Source organism: Xiphophorus hellerii, chromosome 16 (assembly GCF_003331165.1).
Source record: "Xiphophorus hellerii strain 12219 chromosome 16, Xiphophorus_hellerii-4.1, whole genome shotgun sequence".
Classification (NCBI taxonomy): Eukaryota; Metazoa; Chordata; class Actinopteri; order Cyprinodontiformes; family Poeciliidae; genus Xiphophorus; species Xiphophorus hellerii.
Window position 1 is genome coordinate 25,981,051 of NC_045687.1, and position 23,190 is coordinate 26,004,240.

Sequence of the window (23,190 nt, forward strand, 5' to 3'; positions counted from 1 at the left end):
ATACTAGCCAATTCCTGATTGCCATCATCAAAAGAAAATTAGAAAGGAGCACAGCTAGATAACACAAGCACAACAGGCAGACACTCCATCACTGGGAGCATCCTGACAGAGGGCATTAGTCTACTACTTCAAAGTAGCTTCAAAAGAATATTAGACGCTGGTTCATTATTTGGACAAGTAGTCCACATGCACACTCAAGTGCATTCAAAAACTCAAGTGGAAAATGATAGCTGGCCATAAAATCAAACTATACCCATTTCAGAGACAATTTCTTCCCACAGGAAGTTAGATACATGTTATCTAACTGCTAATTTCCAGCACACGTTATATGAAAATTATTTCTTTTTTCACTCTGGACTCAAGACATGAATAAATTTGCCAGTTCTAAAAACCATAACTATTTTTCTGGAGACACAGAGTTAACTTTCCCGCATGTGTTGCTGCACACGGCCACTCACCTGGTAGAAAGACCACTAGGCTATAACATCTAGATGTTTTGAAAATATTTTGGGTTGTGGAAAAAAGGTAAGTCATGTTTTTTTAAGAAAGTGTGCCATCCATCACTACCAGTGATGGCATAGTTACTTTGAAAAAGTAACTTTAATCGAATTACTGATTACTCATTGAAAAAGTAACTTAGGGTGCATTCAGGCCAGATAGTCAGGTAGACTCGGTTCAATTAGGGACTAAAATTGCAACATTTGTTACATTTTCAGAACTCTAGTTCGCATTCACACTGCACTGCACAAACGACTAAAACTAACTGAAAAGCCTGTTACCCCCGTCGCCTGTGGGGGCGCTACCAAGAACTACTGAAGGAATAGACACAAAACCTCTGAAGAAGGCCAGCACAACTTTCCTCTTCACAAAAAGTAAACAAAAACGGAGCAGTGTCAGATTTTAGCGGTTGTAGGATTTCTTCATTCATGTACATTACTGGTTTGGACATCGCCTGTTAGCCGCTAACGCTAGCGACGCTCCTGCAGGCGTCGTTACTACTCAGTGAGTCTGTTCACTAAACCAGGCTGTTCCAATGCAGGATGAGCAGGAATCACAAAATGATCGCAGCACCCGATTTCTATAAACATGGCTTAAATTAAAGCTGAGGAAATTGCTGATGTTTGTAAGTATTCTCCCTTGATATAAATATATAAACAGTTTGGTTTCTATCAAGATGCAAGAGCGGACTAAGCAAATTCCTTCATCTTATTTGATGATTATGTTCAAACAAATGAGGCAATTAGTTCAGTATTTGTTATTTATTAAAGGTTTCAAAATTACAGCAGCTGCAGAGCACCACAGCAATGAGACAATAAGCTGATAAAAAGTTGTAAAACAACTTCAGACCATTTATATTCTGCTTTTCCTTGCTTAGTGTCGGCACGCATACCCGTTGATATGACAACCAACACAACAGCTTGGTTAACCCGCAGAGCAGAGAGTAATATATGACCAGAATGTCCTGCACTGTTGCTAACTTTCTGCTTTTGAAACGGTCTCTAGTCAGGTTGCATTCAGACAGGTTTTCTACCATTTTAGAGTCCACTTCAACCGGACCGAGACTGGACCGAATTAGAGTCCGGTTTTTAAGTCCGTTTTGGAATTCAAATTTGCATTCAGACCTCCCCAAAAACGTGGACTTTATAGACAAACGGATTAGAGTCTGATTCAGGAATCTAATCCTGGGTTGGCCTGAGTACACCCTTAGTTATATTACTGATTACTTGATTTTTAAAGTAACTAAGCTACATTAAAAATAACTTTTCAGTTACTTTCAGCAGCTGCAAACAACGCTCTGCCACCTGTGAAAATTACATTGAGCTTTGCCAATACTTAATTGTAAGCTATTTTATAATAGTAACATCAACAATGTGTTTCCACTTGTAAGGTTGAACTGAAGGGGAGATTGTTTAATGGTTACAACAGTACAAAAAAAACTTTAGTAATTTGTGCGTGTTTTGTGTGTTTCTATTGTCTGGAAAACTATAAATAGGATTTTAGAAACCCCTCCCCGCCCCAGCGTCCAAGTTGTGCGTTACGGCCCTGCGTTCGGTGTCAAAGCGCAGCGCATAGAGGATCTCCTGCGGCTCCACAACTCAGATGGCTGCACAGATTTGTGACACTTATCTTAATATTAATAATTATAATGGCGTTTAGTTGCACAACTTTACAGACTCTTTCATTCGTGGCTGTTTTCACGTTTATTGCGTTGTTCATATTAGTCTCAATGTTTACAATTTTCTGGAGCGCAACGCAAAGCTCGACATAATTCACAGGTAATATATTAACTTGATATTAACAGACACAGCGGGACGGATCATCTGGGAAATGATGGAGAGGGAGAGCCTGACTAAAACTAACTGGATGCCAGACTTATGTCTGCTTATTTGCAAGCCCCAAAACTGCAACCCTCAACTCATTAAATCTGCAAGCCACTTTAGAAAAAAATCAAGCCCAAAGTTTCTTATAATCGAACTTGGTGAGCGAAACTCAAAATAGTTCCTGTTTTTCTAGCAACAAAATGCGCATCTTCCTCTTCCCTCCATTGTTTATGTTTCTGTCGCTGCTGATACTGTCACATAGAAACGGCGGTCACTCCCCAAGACGCGTAGAGGAAATAAAACTAAATTGCAAAAGAAAATTTTGTAATTGTAATTTTCCTTACGCACAGTAACGCAAAGTGATTTCGATAAGTAACTGTAGTCTGACTATATAGATTTGTTTTAAAGAACAGTTAAAAAGTGTGTGAAAAGTTCAAAACAGATGTTTTATTCTGCAAGCAAATGCAAGCTACTTTTTGTTAGAAAAAAACTGTAGGAATATACAAAGAAGTATAAACTTATATATATATAAATAATGTGTCTTATAGACATATGGAGATAATGTTTTGGGTGTGTTCACAGCATTAGTAACACATTTTTGTAAAGTGCATTAGACATGACATCTGTGGTAAATTGACGCTACAAAAATAAACCGAATTGGACTGAAATTGAATTGAACATGTAGAGCATGTTTGATTGTGTTGGAATGAATAACCATAAAATTAACTTTAATCTTGGAAATAAATTCCCACAAGTCCCACACTTGTTCTAAAGAGCATCAACTTTACCCCAGCTGTGTCTGGGGTAAAGTACAATCCCAGTCAGTAACAGCTTACCCTATGAATGTATGGCCACTCACACCATTCCGTCCTCTTAAGAGGAACTAGTTCCTTTGCACTGTCACAGTCAGAAAGAGAGGTTGCTGCAAGGTCTATGGCATGATGCTGCAGTTGGTATGCTTCTTTACAAAGATAACTTCTGACCAGGAGGAATTATGAACTCAAGGGTATTGTCTTGTATTACATATAAATCAGATTGAACTGTGTATCAATGTACTACTGCTGCAGTTTTCTACTTAAAACGTGCTTTCAGATTACACATGATGTAATTACACAGCACACAGTCAAGTCAACCTAATAAGTATTGTAGTCTGTCCATTTGTTCTAGGGGATGTACAAGTCACCTAATTAAACTAATACTAGACATAGGGATATTTTGGGGGAAGTTAACTGAAGCAGGGTTAAACCCCAACAATGAAGTACAGGATAAAGGAGATTACTATAGGATTACATCCATTTGCATTACTAGTGTCCAGCAAGACAAGGCGGGGAATACAAAGGACCTCAATAAACAATGTTTTTCACGCGGTATTAGATTCTCCATGAACATGGTATATAAGAACAAAGGATTGGTGTTTCCTGTCAAAACAACTGCAAATCTCCAGCTGCCTCACAAACATCCAGCCCAATACACCATTAGTCTATTTCCAGTCTTGCCAAAAGAACTACAGTGTTGTTGTTTTTTTTTTTTACAACTACAGATGAAACAGTCACACACTACAGGCACCATGTCACAGAAAAGAGACTCTAGCATCACGGACAGTATATGGAAATACTTGCATTATCTTCATATTCATTGCACATTTTAAAGGGATATAAACTCCTTGTAGTCATTCAGCACTCATCTGCTGAGATAAGCACAAAGTGACTACTATAACATTCATCAACACAAGCAACATTATTGATCTCAAATTAAACACCCAGATCATTTTGTTCAGCGCATCAACCTCAGTTCACTTATAATTTTTGATTTGAATATAATTATTACAAAGGCTTGGCTGCATTTTGTTTTGATGAATTTGGAGGATGTGATGTCGTAGGATTTGATGACACGAACATGCACGTACAAACGCGGGCGCTCAATGATAAAGCACAAGCACAAAGCTCGTTACAATAACATCCTTCCTTCGGTCACACATAGGTTTCCCACAACACACACACTGAAATAAGCCCTAGAAGACACAGTAAACCCACCTCAACTATTGTTTTTCCTCAATACACGTGCGATAAAACAACGTCTGACTGGTAGATAATAGGTTGGTCACGGCCGTCTGTGCTAATTTCCACCCCTTAGTGTGTCCTCCTCCGTAAATACCTGGCGGAAACCAGCGGAGTCGAAGTACATAAGGCGAATTCCAGTGTCTTCCTACGCCCATTTCATCACCGGAAATAAGAGTACCCTTATCCTTCACGGATAGTGATATTATAGCCGTTAATCTCCCTTGCTCACGAGTGAGCAAGCGCTGACGTCTGGAGATTTCCCTCTGGCACTAGCCTCCTTCTCCTGTTCAACGGGAGGTGTGGTATTATTCATGAGAAGGGCGTGGTTAACACACTGACTCCGCTTTGGTCCGAGCCACGGATAACAGTAGAACCTCCTTTCCTTCCCTCATTCTCCCACCCCCCGCCCCCCACTTCACCCTGCCCCCTAAGCAGCATCTCTGTCAAGCGAAAACTGATTGAATAAGGACATCTAGTGGTCAAAGGGACACCTGCACCCAGAAAAATGAAAGACCCTCTCAGCAAGAACAGTAGTATGGAAGCTTTCTTAGTGCAAAAGTTTGTGCCTTGACTTGTAACTGAGAAATTGAATTTGCAGAAAAAAAAACCTTTAGATGTTTTTGCAATGGTGGATATTTTTCAATCTTTCACAAATACAAAACTGCAGTTACACCACTTCAAATTCTAAAGTACAAGATATAAATAGTATTCTTTGAGTCACTCTTTAAAAAACTCTTACACGTACAGTTTTGTCCCAAATGATCCGAAACAAATAGTGCCAAATAAATCTGCATACCTGTGTCAGAAAAAAATAAATTGTGTTTTTTTTTCTCACTCAGACACAAGACTACGGTTGTAGATTCCATTCTACAAGTCACAAAATATAGATGTCCTGCCCTAATATTTTTGTTCCAGTTAATCCAGTATATCTGAAGCAAATGATGACATTAAAGTAAAAAAATTAAAGCATTGACAGACACTCATTACTTGTAATCTGTGCATACATCTTGAAGTGCATGGAGGATGTCCCTGGAACCAAGATTATCACCACGTGGTCAAATTAGAAACCCTGGATTACAAAGGAGGTGTGTGAGTTGCCAGGGCTGCTTTTAAAACAAAACGCTGCTTGTAAATGTGGAGACAGAGCAGTAACATGCGGTCAAGGGTTAAAATAATATATGATAAAATTGTTTCAGTTGCTATATTCACCCAGTGGTTTGTAGTATAAAGTATTTATTTTTTGCCAATTTTGATTTCTATCTTCTACCTAATCTCACTACTAAAAGAAAAAATAACAAATTACTGTAATTTACTCTGCATGTTTTGTTTAACATATGAGTCCTGGATCATCAAGCATCTGTGTTTTTTGGCCAAGGTTATGGTTTCTTCTAGATGAGGAGTTATTTCCATGGCTGCTAAATTCTCTGTCTGGAAGAGGGATTCCTGAAAAGTTGCTGACTTACTTTAGTCATCTTGGATAAAAAAAAAACTTTTTACCCATAGACATAATAAATGACACTGTGTACATTGTCTTGTCTCTAATGAGAAACTGAATGTTATGTAATTGATGTATGCAGTTCTGAAGGATTGTTTCCACAGAATTATGCTACAATATAAAATAAGAAGAAAGCTTTATTTATTATTCTTTTGATCCACATAAAAATACAGCTCCCCTAGTGATGATAGTATTTTCCAGTTCTTCAAAGCAAAAACAAACAGCGAACTGTCTGTTTATGAAAAACAATGAATTGGTTCTGCGGTTGCTTTAGAAAAAAGTAGGCTTGTCTTGATTCAGTCCTGCAAAACAAGGAAGAAAACATGTTAAATGATACAAAATAGTGTTTTTATGATCAGTCAGCAATAATAATGATAATTATAGCTGCAAACAGCCGCTGTGACATTGTGGTGGCTACAGGTTTTCCTGCCTCGCCATCCATCACTGTTGGAAATGCCAAATGTCCCCTTAGAGGTGCATTTGGTGAATCTTGAAAATGGCAATCAGTCCAGTTCAGTATAAATCCAGCAAAAAGTCTCTAAGGTTTGGTTAAAAACTGATCTTGTACAGAGGAGTTATTCTCACTTCCTGTTTCATGGTGAATAATTGGTGAGGACTTCCTGTAGGCTTCTGAATGCATCATGTGTGGTTATCATGGGTTAGTTAGGTTAGGTTAGGTTAAACTTTATTAATCCCATAGGAAATTGAGGTTATCTGTTGCTCACACATTAATTCACATCGATACAGCATTAAAATCGTACAGCTGGAGACATCCATAAAAGGTACAAGAATATAATAAATAAATAAATACATTACCACTAAAAAGAGGTCTAGTAAAAGTGCTTAAATATGTTAAAAATACTAGTTACCCCGTCTCCCTCCCCTTCCCCTCCCACAGATAGCAGCATTATAAAGCCTAATGGCCCGTGGAACAAAGGAGTTTTTAATCCTCTCAGTTGAACAACCCAGTGAGAGGAACCTGTCACTGAAGGAGCTCCTCTGGTTGGAGAAAACAGTGTACAGAGGATGGCTGGTGTTCTCCAGGACTAGCCTAAGTTTAGGCAGTGTCCTCTGTTCCACCACCATCTCCACAGACTCCAGGCTCACACCGACCATGGAGCCAGCTCTGCAGATGAGGCGGTTCAGTCTCTGTGTGTCTCTCTTCCTTGCATTGCCCCCCCCAACAAACGATTGCATAGAATATAACAGTAGACACAATGGACTTATAAAACATGTAAAGGAGCTTAGAGCACACATTGAAGGAGGCCAATCTCCTCAAAAAGTGTATACAGTTTCAACATTATACACAGGGAGAAGCTGGAGGAGTCACCTAATAATTCCCAGTTTCTACTCTGAGTGGAAGGTGCTTAAGTGATGTCATGAAACTACCACACCAATGTGTGTACCAGTGCTCCACAAACAATCTGGTACAGATGACATATGAGGGAAATATGGCTGTTGGAGTATTCCATGGGGCACACTGGAGTTAAATTCCAGTATAATTCTATTTGCCTCTTTAGAGGTTAATAAAGGTCATTCATCTCCAGTTTGGTACAAAGTAGATGATGCACCAAACTCATCATCTTATAAAAAAAGGTTTGGAATTTGCCATTTTGCCACACCCAGATGTCAGTGTTAAGAGAAGCATTCAGCCTCATGTTCTGTCATCAGACCCAGGTTTAAATCAGGATGAATCAAAAAGGAAAAGGAAGACAACTACTCGGTAAAATAGGTGAGTTCCAGTTCAAAAGAGGTGGGGCTAAGGTGAAGTTACCAACTGACAATATGAATGTGATGAGTTCTGATCATTGGAGGGAATATATAGAATGACAGACATAAACTTTATTAATCCCTTTGGGTCATTTCTGTCTCCCATACTAGATATGCATCAGACACTTAAAGCATAAAAAAAAAAAAAAACAACAACATTAACACCCCAATATTATAGTCAGTTTGTTTCTGTTGTACTCCTGTTATTCCTCCTCCCTCCTAGTGAGGAGTTGAACATTTTAATTGTGCAAGGGACAAAGGGGTCCCTCAATCTGTTAGTTTGCACTTGGGAAGCAGCAAACTCCCACATAACCCACTTTGCTGGCTGCTAATAACAGTGTGCAGAGGTTGGCAAGCATTATCCATAATAATTAAGAGTTTCTGCAATGTTCTCCTTTGCCACTGTTGCCAGAGAGTCCAGTCTTGTGCAGACTCAACCAGTCTGCCTGATTTGTTTCTCCAGCCTGAAAACATCAGCCTTGGAGATGCTTCCAGCCCAACACACCATCATACGACAAGACGAGGTAACACTTTTGAAGGGGTGTAATAAGACTTATATGACACTGTCATAAACATGACATAACACCTGTCATAAACAGGAGTCTTCCTGAATGTTTGACTGTTGTCAGTAAGTGTCATTTGGTAAATGAGGACACTTTTAATACAAAGTTGACATTGTTTCAAGTATGTCATGTATCTCTGTGTATTATTATATTACTCTGTCATTTGTTGTTAGTCTCAACTGTGACTGTCATGAGACCATAATTCTCATTAATATGTTCCCTTTTCTCAAGCAAACTGTAACATGTTGCACCAGTTATAAATTTTATCATCAAGTGTTATACTGTCAAATGCTGTAACAACAGAGTCATTAATATTTTTCGTTTTACCTCAAACCTTGAGCTAAAACAAACAATAGTGGAACACATTGGACTAGTTATAACTAGTAGTTTTAGAACACTTTGTACTTGTGTAAGACTTATGGGTGTCCAGATACTGTGATTCTCCTTTGTAGAATAATCTACAGAAACAATTGAGCTCTTTCTCAGTGTCGAACATTTCATTTCTATTTCACTACTGAATCAGCTGTCCCTGAATGTTCGCTCTTCCCTCCATCTGGGGAGCCTTTCAAAATAAAACCTTTCCAAAACATTTTACATTTTCATAACTCCAATTTTCACGCTTACACTACTTCCCCCTTACAACAAAAGAAGCGTCCCTGCTTCAAATATAACAAATAAAATGGGCTGATTTAGTACAACAAGAAAGCAGCCATTTTCATAAACCAGAATTATACTATTATGTGGTACACGAATGAACTGTTAACACAGGGAAGAAAGGAAGAGAAAAAAAAAATCACAACGCGACTTCAAAAAAAAAAAAAATACTGAACAGGGCATGAGAGTAACCAAAAGTCATAGCTTAACAGTGAAGAAGAAAAAACAAAAACAACTTTCAGAAGTCAGGGCTATACCTGTCTGGAGGACGAATGGGATGCCTGGACCTAGTTTGTAGTTTCACTGGGGGTGGAACTGCACTGACTGGTGGGCCTGCTACTGCAGCTGGAATATTGCCCTCACCTTGACCTCTAGATTGAGTAACAAGAGCCATGTCAGGTGTCCCCATACTACTATACTCAAATGTCCAAGGCCTAGAGCCTGAGAGGGCAGTTAGAGGGGAGGATGGGGGTGGGGGGCAGTACATGGCAGAGCATCTGTCACAGATGACCTGGGTACAGGGGACCTATTTGGCTTGAGGCGGTTGTAGTGAACAGCTTTGGATTTAGCTCTGGGGTCAAGTTGGTCTAGCACCTCATAGTCAACACCCATGTCCGCCTCAAAATCCAGCTGTTTTAAAACTTTGAAAGGAACAGTCCATCTAGGAGCCAACTTATGCCTAGACAAAGCAGGGATGTCAACCCACACTAAATCCCCAGGATCACAAGCTCACTTGCCTGTCATAATAGTGCTTCTGTTGTAAGGCTGCAGCAGCAATGTTAGCAGCTGCAGTGTCAAAAGCAGAACAGAGTTTGTTTAGGACACTAGTAGCATACACATTAGGTGCACATGTAGGTGTTTGCTTATTGTTAGTGGGCACACTAAGGAAAAGATCGGCTGGTAAACAAGCCTCCCTACCATGAACCAAAAAGAATGGGGTGAAATTTGTAGTGGAGTGTACGCAAGAGTTGTATGCAAACTCAACCTGCTTCTTGTGTTCATCCCACTCACCCCTCAAACACTTTGCTACAGTAATGGCTCTCTGGTCAGAAAGTGCATAGAGGTCAATGTAATTTGTGAAATAGTCCATGACAACAAGCATGTATCTGTTTCCATGAATAGTGAGGGGCAATTCTGTGAAATCCCTCGCTATTTTTCTAATGGCTTTGAGACAACAACATGTTTCAAAGGGGCCTGCTGACGGGGCGTTGGTGTCCGCCGTGCATCGCACACCACACATTCTAAACACCACTCAGTTATATCTCGAGACATGTAAGGCCAGTAGCCTGAGCACACTGTAAAGTCTTTACTGTATCAAAATGTCCAGCCAGAGAATGACCATGTAGGTTTGGGGCCGGCACCACATCTACACAGAAATTAAGATAATCTGAGACAGTGAGTCATCCCCTATGTCCTCACCATGAGCTTCCAACATCCTAATTTGTGATGTTAAATCAGTCTCTTTGGGCCTCTTCTGCTTCAGGAGTCCATCTTTAGATGGAACGAGTGGAGACCCCCTATTGTTGGACCAGGCGGTGTACTATGGTTACATGTACATCAGGTTCTGGTCTGAAGTGACCAGTGGGGGAAGGAGAACAGCCTTGTATGCATTCTTTACATTAGTGCACAATAAATTGGTTATCCTGTTCAGTTGACAACCTGGCATAAACCAGTCAGAATGAAATCCATGGTGACATGATTAAAATCTCCAGATATTATTACGAGGGCTTCAAGATGTTGCATCTGAAATTGAACTGTGACCCATTGAATTTTTTCACAGACAGGAGCTGGCTCCGCCTCAGAGGGCGATCATATGATTGAACTCCCAAGGAAGATAATAGGGACACAGACTGACAGCCAAAATCTCCAGATCAAGGCAAAACAACTCTGCCTCGACTGTAATATGTCCAGGGTTACACCAACACTTGTCAGATGATCAAACTGCCACCTCTGCTTTTTCCAATGGTCAGAGTCACTATGGACTCTGCATCCAGTAGCATCCAGTATGATACCAATTAGACATGTCTCTGTCAGGCTGCACTCACAATAAGTCTGCTGTTTCTCCAACACAGACAGCTTGTCCATCTTATTGGGAAGTGAGTTGACCTTCCATATGGAAGGTTAGGGTAAACTTCTGGTTTGCAATGCCTCCGGTTATCGGCAAGCCTAGCCTTCAGCTTAACCCCAGTTTTGCAGCCCAGGTAACTCCTCTGGGATAGTATACCTGCATCCAGCAGGGCTATTTTTGAGGGCCAGCAACTCTTCTCTTGACTAAACAAGAGAGCTGACTCTTGTGCACAGGTCTGCTGTACACATATGTATTTAAAACAAAGGTAAATATAATAAAATTAAAAGTGCTGAGGAGCAACTGGAATTGCTCTTCAGCATTTTAACTTTCTGTTGGGTTAGGGCATACTTCCAACAGACGTTTTTTTCTCTTTTTAAGGGGTTCTAATGAAAAACCAAATTTCAACTCTACATCATCTGATCACGCCCATTTAGAATTCTATTAAAATACAAAAATTCTAGTGGGGGGAGAAATTTGAGTAATATTTGAGTTTTTGTAAATGTTTATTATGGTAATGTGGCCTCTTTGAGTTATTTTCATGGTTTTTATATTTTTTTATATTTGTTGTGATATTTTGAAGTTATTTACATTTGCTATTATATTATTTTGAGCTTATTTTTTGGTTTTCTCACTTTTTGTTTTTACCTTTGAGGCTGGCGTTACCACCCACGGCCCGCCGGGGATGCCCACTTCAGCTGGCACAGGTGTTCTCTATTTGAGCAGCATACTAACAGGAAATTGGCGGGATAAAAAGGGTAGTGGAGGGGTTGAGAGAGGCAGACGGACAGAAGGACATAGAGGGCCGGGCAGAGGGTCGCATCCGGCAATAGCTGGCGGCCAGGGACACGTTGGTTGGCAGGACTAGCAAAGCGGAGGGGCAAAGCCCACCGATCCAGCAGAAGTGGCACCAGTAAAAGCGGATCGCACACAGCTGGGAGGTGTGTAGTTGCCCAGATCTAGCAGTGTGGGCGGAACACGGCCCACACCCAGCGTTGGCAATCACTGGAGGCTGAGGCCAAAGAGGAATGCCAGGGAGGATCAGGCCCTGGATGATGAGCGCTGGGCGAGTGGCGGAGAAATTCCGGAGAGGATGGAACGCTGGCGAGAGGACCACGCCCCCTCCCTCACCTAAGACTTTATCTCCAGTTTCTTTCCACAGAGGTTTTATTGACTCTGCTGCATGACATTGCCCTGCATGTTTTTAGAGACTTATTTTGTAATAAATTGTCAATCTTACTCGGCTTGTTTTTAAAACTTGCTCACACTTGCTACCTTGGTTTTATTTAGATCACCACTCTGGTCCCACATTTAGGTCTCCAAATTAGTGCTTCTTTTGTGCTCTTATGAGTATTGTTATTCCTCTAGCTTCTCCCTGTTCATGCCATATGATTGAAACTCTATCCACTAACTTAACCACACTTGACGTCTTCAAAAGCCTGGGGGAGGTCCTTGCCAATCATTTGCCATAAAACACCCTTCCCACTTACTGTAAGGGTGATTTTCAACCCAACTTTAAAGACTTGCCGCTAGATTTGTATTAAACTGGACGGAAGGTGAACTGCAAGATTTGCCAAATGCGCTACTTATTGACGAACTTCGAGAATGATGTGAGTGTTCACAAAGGTGACAGGATGGTGGTGCTAGAGCTCCGGCAGTAGCCACGAGGCTGGAATGATGCTGAGCACCAAGGGCTGCCCATTGCTGCTTACAGCTTTAACTTGACATTGTACCTTAAAATCCCAGATCACCATTGCTCCATCCAGGCCTACGCTGCTGTACTTTTCCACTTTGGCTTTCTCCCCTGATACAACACACAGCTGCCTGCAAGGTCAAAACATATTACAGTTGTGAGAAACGCTTTCAAAAGTCAGACTAGTTGTACCTCCCAAACAGTGACCAAATGTTGAAAGTCTAAAATTATAGAAAAACTTAGATGCAAGATAACAGCTTTATTTGTTACAGCTGGTCTATTGTAGCTCTTTACCATCAGGAAGTTCATATAATACAGTTAAACGCTGTCGGCAGATCGAAAACGCTGCAGCAAGAGTTCTGATGAAAACTAAAAATTTAGCTTATATTTCTCTTTTAGCTTCTGATCATTTGCTGCCTGTTAAATCTATAATAGAATTTCCCTTCTCATCTCTGGCCACATACCTATACCCAGATAGCAAGCGATAATTCAATGTTAAATTATGGTCAAAAAGGTTGATTTTTGGTTGAGGTCGACGATTGACGTCCCCTTCCCTCCTCCTCCTTGTGGTCTGGGTGACAGAATTGTATTATAAGGCGGGGGTTCATCACGTCTTAAATTAAGCACTCTACATTGAAAACAGTCAGTTGTGATTCCTTTTTTGCATATTTTCTTGTCTGTAAATATTATTACTGGCTGTGCAAAATATGTTGACATAAAAATGTCTACAAGTCACTACAAGCAGTGGAGCAGTCTGACTACACCTTTTTATGCTAGGGGTATGTCCTAAATACACAGCCCTCTTGGTGCTGGCTTGTTTGCAACCTGGTTCTGAATTGAATTCTACTCCGAGCACTTTTGAGGTTTGACAATATTACTCTCATTTTAACTGTGTTTATTGAAAACAAAAACTACATTGTTTTGTGCCTATGCAGCAGCCCAATAGGTAAATGTGATACGTACAGTATATGTCAACTAACCTAAGATACATATTCATGAACACTAACCGTTATTAATTTAATGGTTCAAGTGGAACTGTACGGTTTCTATGTTTGTTCTCAGACCTATAACCAGTACATTAATATTTTAGCATGTTTCAAAGTTTTTCTAATTTTTATTGTCTTTCTAACAGGTTCAAACAGGTGCCTTCCTCACTCTTATTTTTGTGTTTTTCAGCTGCTGCTTGGCTGTTTGACCCAAAGCTGACTGACAAGGACTACAGGAAAACTGTCAAGAAGTGGCTTCGCTATGCACCAGAGCGGGAGGTATGCATTTCAAGAATCCAAAGTGATGCCAACCCCAACTTATACTGTTTCCTTGGTTCATACAGTACAAGGCTTCACCTCATGGACTCTGTTCTTCCGTGATCAATAGACTGTTGTTCTGACAGTCAAAAAGGAGTGAAATATGTTTACAGATTTGTGCCCGTTATCTTAAATAAAATGTAATATTAATGCCATGTTTTTTAAAGTTTGTATACACACATTTTTGGAAATATGGTAATGCAAGAATTTTGAACAACATAATGTCCAACATTTGCCAATAAAATTGTGCATTTAACACCAGTGCAGAAACTTTTAATGGTATGATATGATATGATACATTTTTGGTATGATAGGTCTACTATCATACCAAAAATGTACATGAATCAATATTGATTCCATATCTTTGATTCAATATAAAATCAATATGAATATGCATGCAGATCGAATAGGTGATGGTTGAATCAACACTGAGTCCTAACATTGATTTAATGTAAAACTAATATGTGCATGTAGATCCACATTCAGATGATGGTTGAATCAACATCGATAAGGTGTCAATCATGTCACTGACCATTTTCAATATTGTTTCAATATCAGGCTTCAACGTGGATTCACTGTTTCTGTTTGACGTTTCAACATTGATTCACTTATGTTTTGCCATCTGGGTATCCCACAATCGCATTCAGTCGAGGCTCAATGTACAGTTTTAAGAATACTGCATACCAAAACTGCTTGGTGCCATTAATAGCTGTCTTGGAGAGCTTAATAAATTGACAATACATCACTCTTACCAGATGCTAAATTTCGTAAAGTTATCACAAAGGCAATTGATGACTCTATCACTTGTAGCCAGTCTGATTATAACACAATCTCAAATTCTTTGTTGTGAAAATCTTTAAAAGCTTTTCATCAAGATCAGATCATCTCTTGTTCTCCTCACTTAAAAATGGTTCAGGTTGGATAAGATGCAGAAGCTTTCTGCTGATTTGGTTGACATAAAGCAGCAGCTTTAAGGCAGCCATTTTAAGGCATTCTGCCAATGCCTTAAAATGCAGGGCTGATTTACAGACTGTTTGACCTCAAAACTGTCATGGTGTGTTTTAAAGTGCATCCAATAGCAGCAGGCGAGACACCTAAAGTTCGGTTGTAGATTTAATAAGGAAGGGAAAATAAAGAAACCAACTTACATACATGCAAAAATCTGGAGTACAAAAGAAATCCAAAGCAAAGCCAGGAGACACAGGGAGAACACGGGGAAGAGATGGGATTTGACAAGACGAACCAGTGAGTATAGACTGACAAAGAAGTGATCAAATACTGGGAGGTTGACTGCTGGAACAAAGGAACTGAGCTGATTGCTAACAGGTTGCAGGTGTGAGTAAAAGAAGCAGGAGGCAGACTGATGAGAGGGAGAGAAAGATCTGGCACAGGAGGGCGTGGGAGAATGCACAGGGGAACAGGAACTTAATCTAATGTAAAGAATAACCAAATTAAAAAACACAAGTAAATTAGAGAGGCAAAGAATAATTAGAAACAAGAAATAAACTAGACTAAGGAAGAAGTGAAGTGAAAATGGAAATGAGGCAGAACTAATAGAAAAACCTAAGGAACACAAATGACAAAACCTAAAACCAAACGCAAACAACCTCAGATCTTGGCAAAAGCAGCTCGTGATGTGAAGCATCTTCTATTACTTACATATACTACATATTACGAGCATGGCAATAAGGCTGGGAGGCAGTTTGCACACTAATTATATCGCCAAGCTTCCTCACATCTCCTGTATGAAAGGAGATGTGAGATGAGGAAAGCAAGAGGACTAAGCAGTTCCTATCAATTCGGTTTTTGGATTATTTTATTCCTCATTATACAGGTCTGAGTTCACATCAGATGACACTGACATGCATAACTTTAAGGATGCATTAAGATTTCCAACACTGTCAAGTTGCATCAAGCATGCAGGACCCACCACTATCCATTGAAGAATTAACCTTTGCACTGCAACAGAACATCAGGCCTGGATGGGTTTTGTCCAAGAGTTCACATTGCAAGTCATTGACTTGATGACTTTCCTTAGAAAACTTGTCCAATTCAAATAATTAACTGAAATTGGATCAAATTGGATCCGAGTTCAATTTAATCAAAATTGAATTTCATACATTCAAATTGGAATGTATGAAATTAACTCTGAATCTGTCTGTATGAGACAGAATTATCTTTTTTTTTTGCAAAGTGCCTTTAATGCAGGGGTCTCAAACTCCAGTCCTCGAGGGCTGCAGTCCTGCACCTTTTAGATGTGCCTCTGCTGCACCACACCTGAACAGAATAATTAGGTCATTAAGGCTCTGGAGAACTGATCTACACAAGGAGGAGGTCATTAAGTCATTTCATTCCAGTGTTTTGTACCTGTGGCACATCTAAAAACTGCAGGACTGCGGCCCTCGAGGCCTGGAGTTTGAGACCCCTGCTTTAAAGGATATATATTTTGAATGTAGGCTGGATAGATAAATTGAATTAAATCTATCTAAATAAAAAGGGTTTAACTAAAGTTTGATGACGATAGTAGGACGTAGAGAGAGAGAGGCAGTGTCTCCTACATGATGCTGTTCTGATGAAGAGTTTCCAACTCATTGTTATCCTCCTCAGTGGCCTTCTTGTCCAGGTTACGGAAGTGCTGCATGGCTGACAAACTGCCCTTTGATGTCTGCTTTGGGATATCCAGCTTCTTCACACACTCCAGGGCATGTGGACCTGTGTAGGTAAACAGGTAAGGGCAACAATCGTGACCCTGAAATGGACAAAAGAGAATAAATCAAGTCAAAGTCGAAGCGACCAGTGAAAATATGTTTGTGTTCATAATGCATTTTAAAGTTTTAAAGTCAGGGAAAAATTACTGGAAGTTGTCAGGATCCCAGGTTATTACGTTTTTTGGGGGTTTTCTCCTGCGTTTGAACATGTCAAACGCTGAAATGTTTCTGTATTACACAATACATACAGGCAGTGAGCAGGTATAACTTACCGCAGCAACAATATCTGTAGGGTTGACATAAAGGACACTCAGCAGTGGCAGAAGGTCTGTGGTTAGCTGGGTTACCCTGAGTACAAGGATGGGATAGGCTGTAATATGACATGGACTGCATTATTTAACACTCATTGGTCTTTCAGATGAAGTAACAACTATACTCACTCCTTCCCCTGTGCTGCATCAACCACAGTGAGGCTGCTGTTGTGAGCCACCCAGGCCAATTGGTCCCCACCAGGGGAGAAGGAGACATTGTGCACCCACCCACCACAGTCTTTATGCTCCAGCAGCAACTCCCCAAATGGCATCTTGGTCCCCCAAGCTGTGGGGCCTGGTTTGTCCTCGATTTCCTTGATGTAGGTTGAGAAAATCCTGAGAAGTACAGAGAGCTGCTATAGCATTGCTGATTTACAGCAGTTTTGCAACAGCTTTAACAGCTGCACTGATCTAAGGTAATTGAATGAACATTTTCAGATAGCAACACTAACTTTTAAAAAAAGTCAGAAAGGGTTTAAAACTGTCACAAAAAAATGTGAATGTTTTTGTTTCTTAGCTGATACATAAAAGTAGGAATCTGGTCTTACCTGCAGTGAAGATCTGCAGACCCAGCTGCCAGTAGAATGTTGTTGGGATGCCAGTCCAGACTGAGAACTGTTGAACGGATGGACTTCTTAATGTGCTTGCTCAGCCACCTGAGATAGACAAAACTCTGTGTCTGATCTGCTGAAAATCCTAACAATCTGCTTATCAAATAATGCTCCACACTTATAAGAATATGGAGTAAAAATCATGCCAAGACTGGCAATTAATATGGAAATAAACAGTTTTATAAGGTCAATGTGCAAATAGTGCATGAAAAAGGTCCCAATGTATTTGATCACACTTTGTGGCACAAATTAATGTTTAGTGTTTAGTGTATTCCAAATACTTTACTGTAACATAACTTTTTTCCATTTTCCACTGTATGTATTTAATTAGTTTCCTTTTCATCTTTTCACACAGTGAATTAAATGCATTTTGCTGACAAGATATGGAAGAGTTATGGGCAGGACGTTTTGGAGCATGTCTGGTTCAAAGCACATTCAAACTTTGGCTAAAACAGCTCTTTTAATTCCAGTCTCCAGTGTGGCAGCAGAGTGCAGATTAGTGTTTAAATCAATGGCCCAACCCTGATCCAAAATTCAGATTTCTTTGGCATGTTTAAGAGACTTAGGCTTTTGACATGCAGAATAGAGGAAACTAAACAAGAATTCTATCTTATATTAATACATAGGTTAAACAGAGGAGTAGGCAGTTTATTATTGAGGAAAGAAAGAAAAGGCTGCCATGAAGAGGCCGTGTAGGGTGGCCCGGAGAGTCTAGCTGGTTCAGGTTCGGGGAGGCTAGCTTAGCTCCAGACAGAGCACTGCCCCATTTACTGGGGCTGATGCTGCAAACTGGTCCATGACACAGAGAAGCGACTGGAGCTGTGGAGGAGGACAGAGAGCAGAATGTCTGGCATAGGTGGTAGTGGCTCACTGATTATCACTGCGAACTTTGCCTGGCATTGCCATTCAACCTCCTCCATCAGCAACGTCAAGTCCATTGTAGGGATTAGAGGTGACCAGTCCCGCAGAGCGACGATACATTTTGAGGCTACCTCGAGTAGTCTCTGGAGAGAGCAGGGTTGAGCCAATGTATCATAATATTCTTTAATAGTCCATTGAGGAGGTTCAAAAATAGTTGGGTCCATGTTGTTATCCTCCTTTCTTTAGCTCAGACCTCACTGTAGTTCTGGTCTGGTCCTTCTCTCATGAATTGTGGTTTTGTGGTGAGGATGAGATGCAGTGGACCCAGGTTGTAATGAAAGTGATAGTTTTAATAATGAAGTTCACAAAGTCCAGGCAGCACAGGAAAGCAAAAGAGCAGGGAGCTCAGACACTGGTAGCAACTGGAAAGGCATTACACAGGAACTAGGCAGACAGGCTTAAATCAAATAAGGACCCAACAGAGAACAGGTGACACAGATGGGGTAATATACACAGTGGAGTAATCAGGGTAATGAGGAACAGCTGGGAACAATTAATGGGTAGACACGACAACACAAGTACTAAATTAACAAAGAACACAGATACTAAATCCACACCATAAGTTAAGATGGTGTGGATTAATTAAGAACAAGTTAAGAACAATTCATGGGTAGACACGACAACACAAGTACTAAATTAACAAAGAACACAGATACTAAATCCACACCATAAGTTTGCCACTTGGCAACGCCCCCTAAACATTCTCAAAAACTAAAGATTTTGCTGACTTTTACTCCCCCTCCTTAATAGCATACTGAACAAGAATTAAACCAATACCTCAACATCCCAAGGAGGAGTTTGATCAAGTTTAAGGTTTGTAAACTTGGAAATTGGCAAAAATTTGCCCTATGTAGAAGGACCAGATGCAAAATGGTTGCTTCTCTGTGCATTTTAAGACATACCTCCAAGAAACTCTTTTTCTTGTCTTAAGGGGATGTACCCAGGTACCAAGTTTGAAACCTCCATTGTCTACGATTTTTGGCCTATCTGAATGTAGGGTAAAGCACTTTGATGTCGTTTGAACTTGATACAGTGCCAGTACTTTTTTTTAAAAATTGGTGTGTGTAAATAGAATATGACTCACAATGCTAAACAACAAAAAGTCTAGCATAACCTCTGCTTGGTGTCATCATAATCATCCTAACCCTGCTCACCAGTCATTCTCCTTTTCAAAGTAGCAGACAGAGATGAGCCGAGCTCCACTGCCCAAGGCAAACTTGTTCTCCAGCGGGGACCATTTCACACAGGTGGCAGCACGGTTGATGCGTACCAAGACGAGAGTGGGCTTCCACACACCATCTTTCAGAGTCCACACATAGGCATTACGATCAGAGGCACAGGTCACAATACGGTTGGACACAGGCGCCCAATCAACACCTGTGGACAGCAGATCCTCCTGTTAGCAAAAACACTTCACTTTAAGTCTTAAATTGCCAGTTATCTGGAGGAAAAACTGTGTAATGTCCTTCATCAAACTTTTCCTTGAACAGAGGTTCTAATAAGGTATTCATTGTCTTCTTTACATACACAATAGGGTCCACATCTTATAGTACAACACGTGTAAACCAGTGAAATGCAGTCCTCCTCAGGTGTGGGAACAGTACCTGTGATGCGTCCACTGTGCTCAGTCAGCTCGTGAATCTTATGCCAGTCTTTGCCTTTCTTCTCATAAATGTTCACCACATTGTTGTTAGGACTCACAGCAATTTCTGCAAGAATGCATGTTCAAACATGTAATGTTAATACAATGACACAAAAACACTGTGAAATGTATTATAGAGAAAACCATAGTCAGCTGTGGTGAAATCACAGTTTTCTTCAGTTCAAATCAATCTGCTTACTGGTGACATTGTTGGATTTTTTTCTTATTTTACTATTTCTGGTTCGCACATATGTGCTTTTAGAGTTTGTACCGCATTACTTTATGTTAAATTCTGTTCAAAAATACTTATACCAAAAATACTTATATCAAAGGAAAATGATAAATGTTTTAAGTATTTTATATTTTCATTAAGTTAGTTCTTATCGAAACTATTAATGGCTTGTTCCGCAACCAGAGTAAGTAGGCCTGTAAGGAATCTCTTTTTTCCATTGTAGATCCCTGCTGGTTCTCATTGCATTGATGAGGCAGTAAACATGTAAAGTATTGTTTAAAAAATTACCCAGTTATCGTAAACAGAGCCTAAAAAGTGAGCTGACACAATGCCTTACAGCTAATGCTTAAATAATGACTATTCTTTATGAATACATTATTCCTAATCTGTTGTATGTGATAAAGTCCAATTGCCCATTATTAAAATGTTAAACTGAATATAGATAGAAAACATGAAAAATATTTTCTCTGTGAACATTCTATTAAATAGTTGTTTAAATATACTTTTAAAACCTAGCAAGGCTAGCACATGAATTTCAAACAAAAATGTACATACTTACAGTATTTGTTAATGTCAATAAATGTAACAGCAATAAGAAATAGCAATTTTATGTTATTCAAACTAACACAGGGGTGAGCTGTAGAGCAAGCCAGAGCTTATGCAGTCTATAGTGGAACCATTTGTAATAATATCCCACAGCTGAAATGCAGCTACATGTCTGCATTAAAGCTCTTTCACTCCATTTCCTGTATTGATAATTGGATTCTATGTGGTTGTCCTGGTAACATTACCACAATAAGGACAGGAAGAATGCATAGGCACACAGGGATTGAATTGGCCTTTTTGTTTTTTAAATAAACCAACAGTGTATAGTGACAAAATATCAAGGTTGGCAGCATTTTATCCCACAGAAATGGTTAAATGTTGATATGAATGCAGTTTTACGTACGAGTCCTATCTTTGTTCCAGGCGTGGCAAGAGAGCGGCTCAAGCCCAAAGCTATGAAGCGACATGTCGGAGCAGGACCAGGAGAGGCTGTTGGAATGTGGCTGTTTTGCAGATGTGCTGCTGAAGAAAAACAACTACTGTTTAGTTTAAGAAAAAATATTTTTAAAAACAAGCAAAAAGCCTCTTTATTTGTTGTCTGTAGGAAGAACATGACTCAAGAAGCAAAACAGTTAATTGCACACATTTAAAAGATATATACCATCTTTTAGTCCAACACCCAAGTGCAGTTTGTTTTGTTGATTTCACAAGCAGACTTCTTCACCTATGTTGCAAAGTGATCCATGGCCTTAAGATAAGCTTGTCTTTATGACATAGTGTTCGCACAAAGAAAAATGTAATGTAAATGCGACTGTTGGTCAATGATAAGCACTGTAGTTGAAGCGGTAAAAACTGTTAAATCACAGAGATAAATTCTACATGTTTCCAACGTTATCTGACAGCCTGAACATGTTCTATGTTTAGGAAGATACTAAATATCTGGTACAAGTACCCTTTTCTAGGTTTTTCATAACCTAAGCAAACAATGTTATTGTGTCAGATTACTCCAAATAGGCTTCAGATGGAATTATACTTTAATCTTGCCATATTCAGTAAATGGAAAGCATAAAACAAAAGGTCTCCTGGTACTGCTGCTTAAAACAATGAAAAGTAATACTTTGTTTACCTTTAGTATGTAAGGTCGTCACTTGAATTAGTGGTGAGGGTGAAGAAAAGCAGAGCTGGTATTCGTGGACTCTGGACAGTCTACACGAATGAAGCTATGCAGTCTGGCTGCAGTGAAGGAAATGGCTGTGATGTAACTGGAAGTAGTGGAATAAGGGGGCGTGTGTTCGCTAATAGCAGTTGAGCAAGCACCTCATCTGTAAAGGATACAGCTTTGTTATGGAAGACCAAAACTGTCATAATTAAAAGTAAAAGCAGAAATATATTTTGTTTTTCATTTTCCTAATACATGTGTTTGTTGTTTTCAAATGTCCTTGTCTGTTGGGATTCCAGGTTGTTGAGTTGTTTTGGTAGTTTGATTTCATTTTAGTTTTATTATTTTGTGTTATTTTCCTATTTTAGTTAGGTCTGTCTTGTTCCTCTTTTCCTTTAGTTCGTTCTTCTGGGTGTTTCTAGTTTTATTTGTTATAGTTATTCTTTGTTGCATTGTTTTTTGTTGTTAGTGTAGCTATTCTTTAGTGTTGCATTTATTTCCTCTTCTCTTGTGTACTCTTCCTTACTCCGTGTGCCACTTTCTCTTTTCCTATCCTCAGTCTGCCTCCTGCTCCCATCACTCTCACCTGCAACTTGTTATCTCATCAGCCTAGATCCTTTGTCTCAGTATTCTACCTCTCAGTAAATAAGCTTTTCTTTCTCGCCCACTACTCGCTGGATCCTCTCATCAACTTTCTCGTCCGTTCCCTGTCATCGTCCTTTCCTACTGCTTTTTGTCTTCTTTCAACACTGCCAACACTGTTACAATTGTAAACTGTGAAAACTCTTCCTCATTTCATGCAATTGGTTTCAAACATTTGTTGTGTTGTTCTTCAGTCAAAAATTGACTGAATTGACACTTTTAAAGATATTCCAATTTTTATTTTTTAAAAACTGTTTGAACAAGAGGTATTACTTCAGAAAGACCTGCTTGTTAAACTATTTGTAGGTGACTATTTAAGCACATTAGCTGACATGCTTTTTCTGATTCTGATTCAAGTCTTCAGGAGTCGACTTCAAACGCTTTTGCAATTTTCACCAAAAGCATTCAGCAATCACACTTGCATTTTCCCAGGAAATGCATATTTCTAGTTCACTGCGCTTTCTCAAACCTTTCTCCGCACGCTCAAAACTTG

The 23,190-nt window shown here is 39.7% G+C and overlaps 2 protein-coding genes across 7 annotated transcripts in view; both read right to left on the reverse strand.

Annotated features, from left to right (window-relative positions):
• LOC116735423 (protein TANC2-like) overlaps window positions 1-4,750 on the reverse strand; it is a 61,757-nt gene extending 57,007 nt beyond the window's left edge. For 3 of the 4 annotated variants that reach the window (XM_032587334.1, XM_032587336.1, XM_032587335.1), the window contains exon 1: window positions 4,355-4,749. The gene's annotated coding sequence lies outside the window, so the exon portion shown is untranslated. Of the gene's footprint in view, window positions 1-4,354 lie in introns of all 4 variants that reach the window. The other variant, XM_032587332.1, reaches the window with a different exon arrangement.
• Window positions 4,751-5,995: 1,245 nt separating this feature from the next.
• LOC116735424 (actin-related protein 2/3 complex subunit 1A-A) lies at window positions 5,996-22,155 on the reverse strand. Of its 3 annotated transcripts, none has more exons than XM_032587338.1 (10): window positions 22,023-22,155; window positions 21,300-21,415; window positions 20,081-20,185; window positions 19,631-19,853; window positions 17,493-17,600; window positions 17,074-17,280; window positions 16,906-16,981; window positions 16,484-16,674; window positions 12,662-12,752; window positions 5,996-6,178 (listed from the first exon to the last, which is right to left on the reverse strand). In XM_032587338.1, exons 2-10 carry the CDS (start codon window positions 21,361-21,363, stop codon window positions 6,173-6,175), a joined length of 1,071 nt encoding a protein of 356 aa, XP_032443229.1. In that variant the 5' UTR covers window positions 21,364-21,415; window positions 22,023-22,155; the 3' UTR covers window positions 5,996-6,172. The 3 variants fall into 3 exon arrangements, with proteins under 3 accessions (XP_032443229.1, XP_032443228.1, XP_032443230.1); XM_032587337.1 differs by having other exon boundaries at window positions 21,300-21,418; XM_032587339.1 differs by lacking the exon at window positions 12,662-12,752 and having other exon boundaries at window positions 21,300-21,418.
• Between the last annotated feature and the right edge of the window lie 1,035 nt (window positions 22,156-23,190).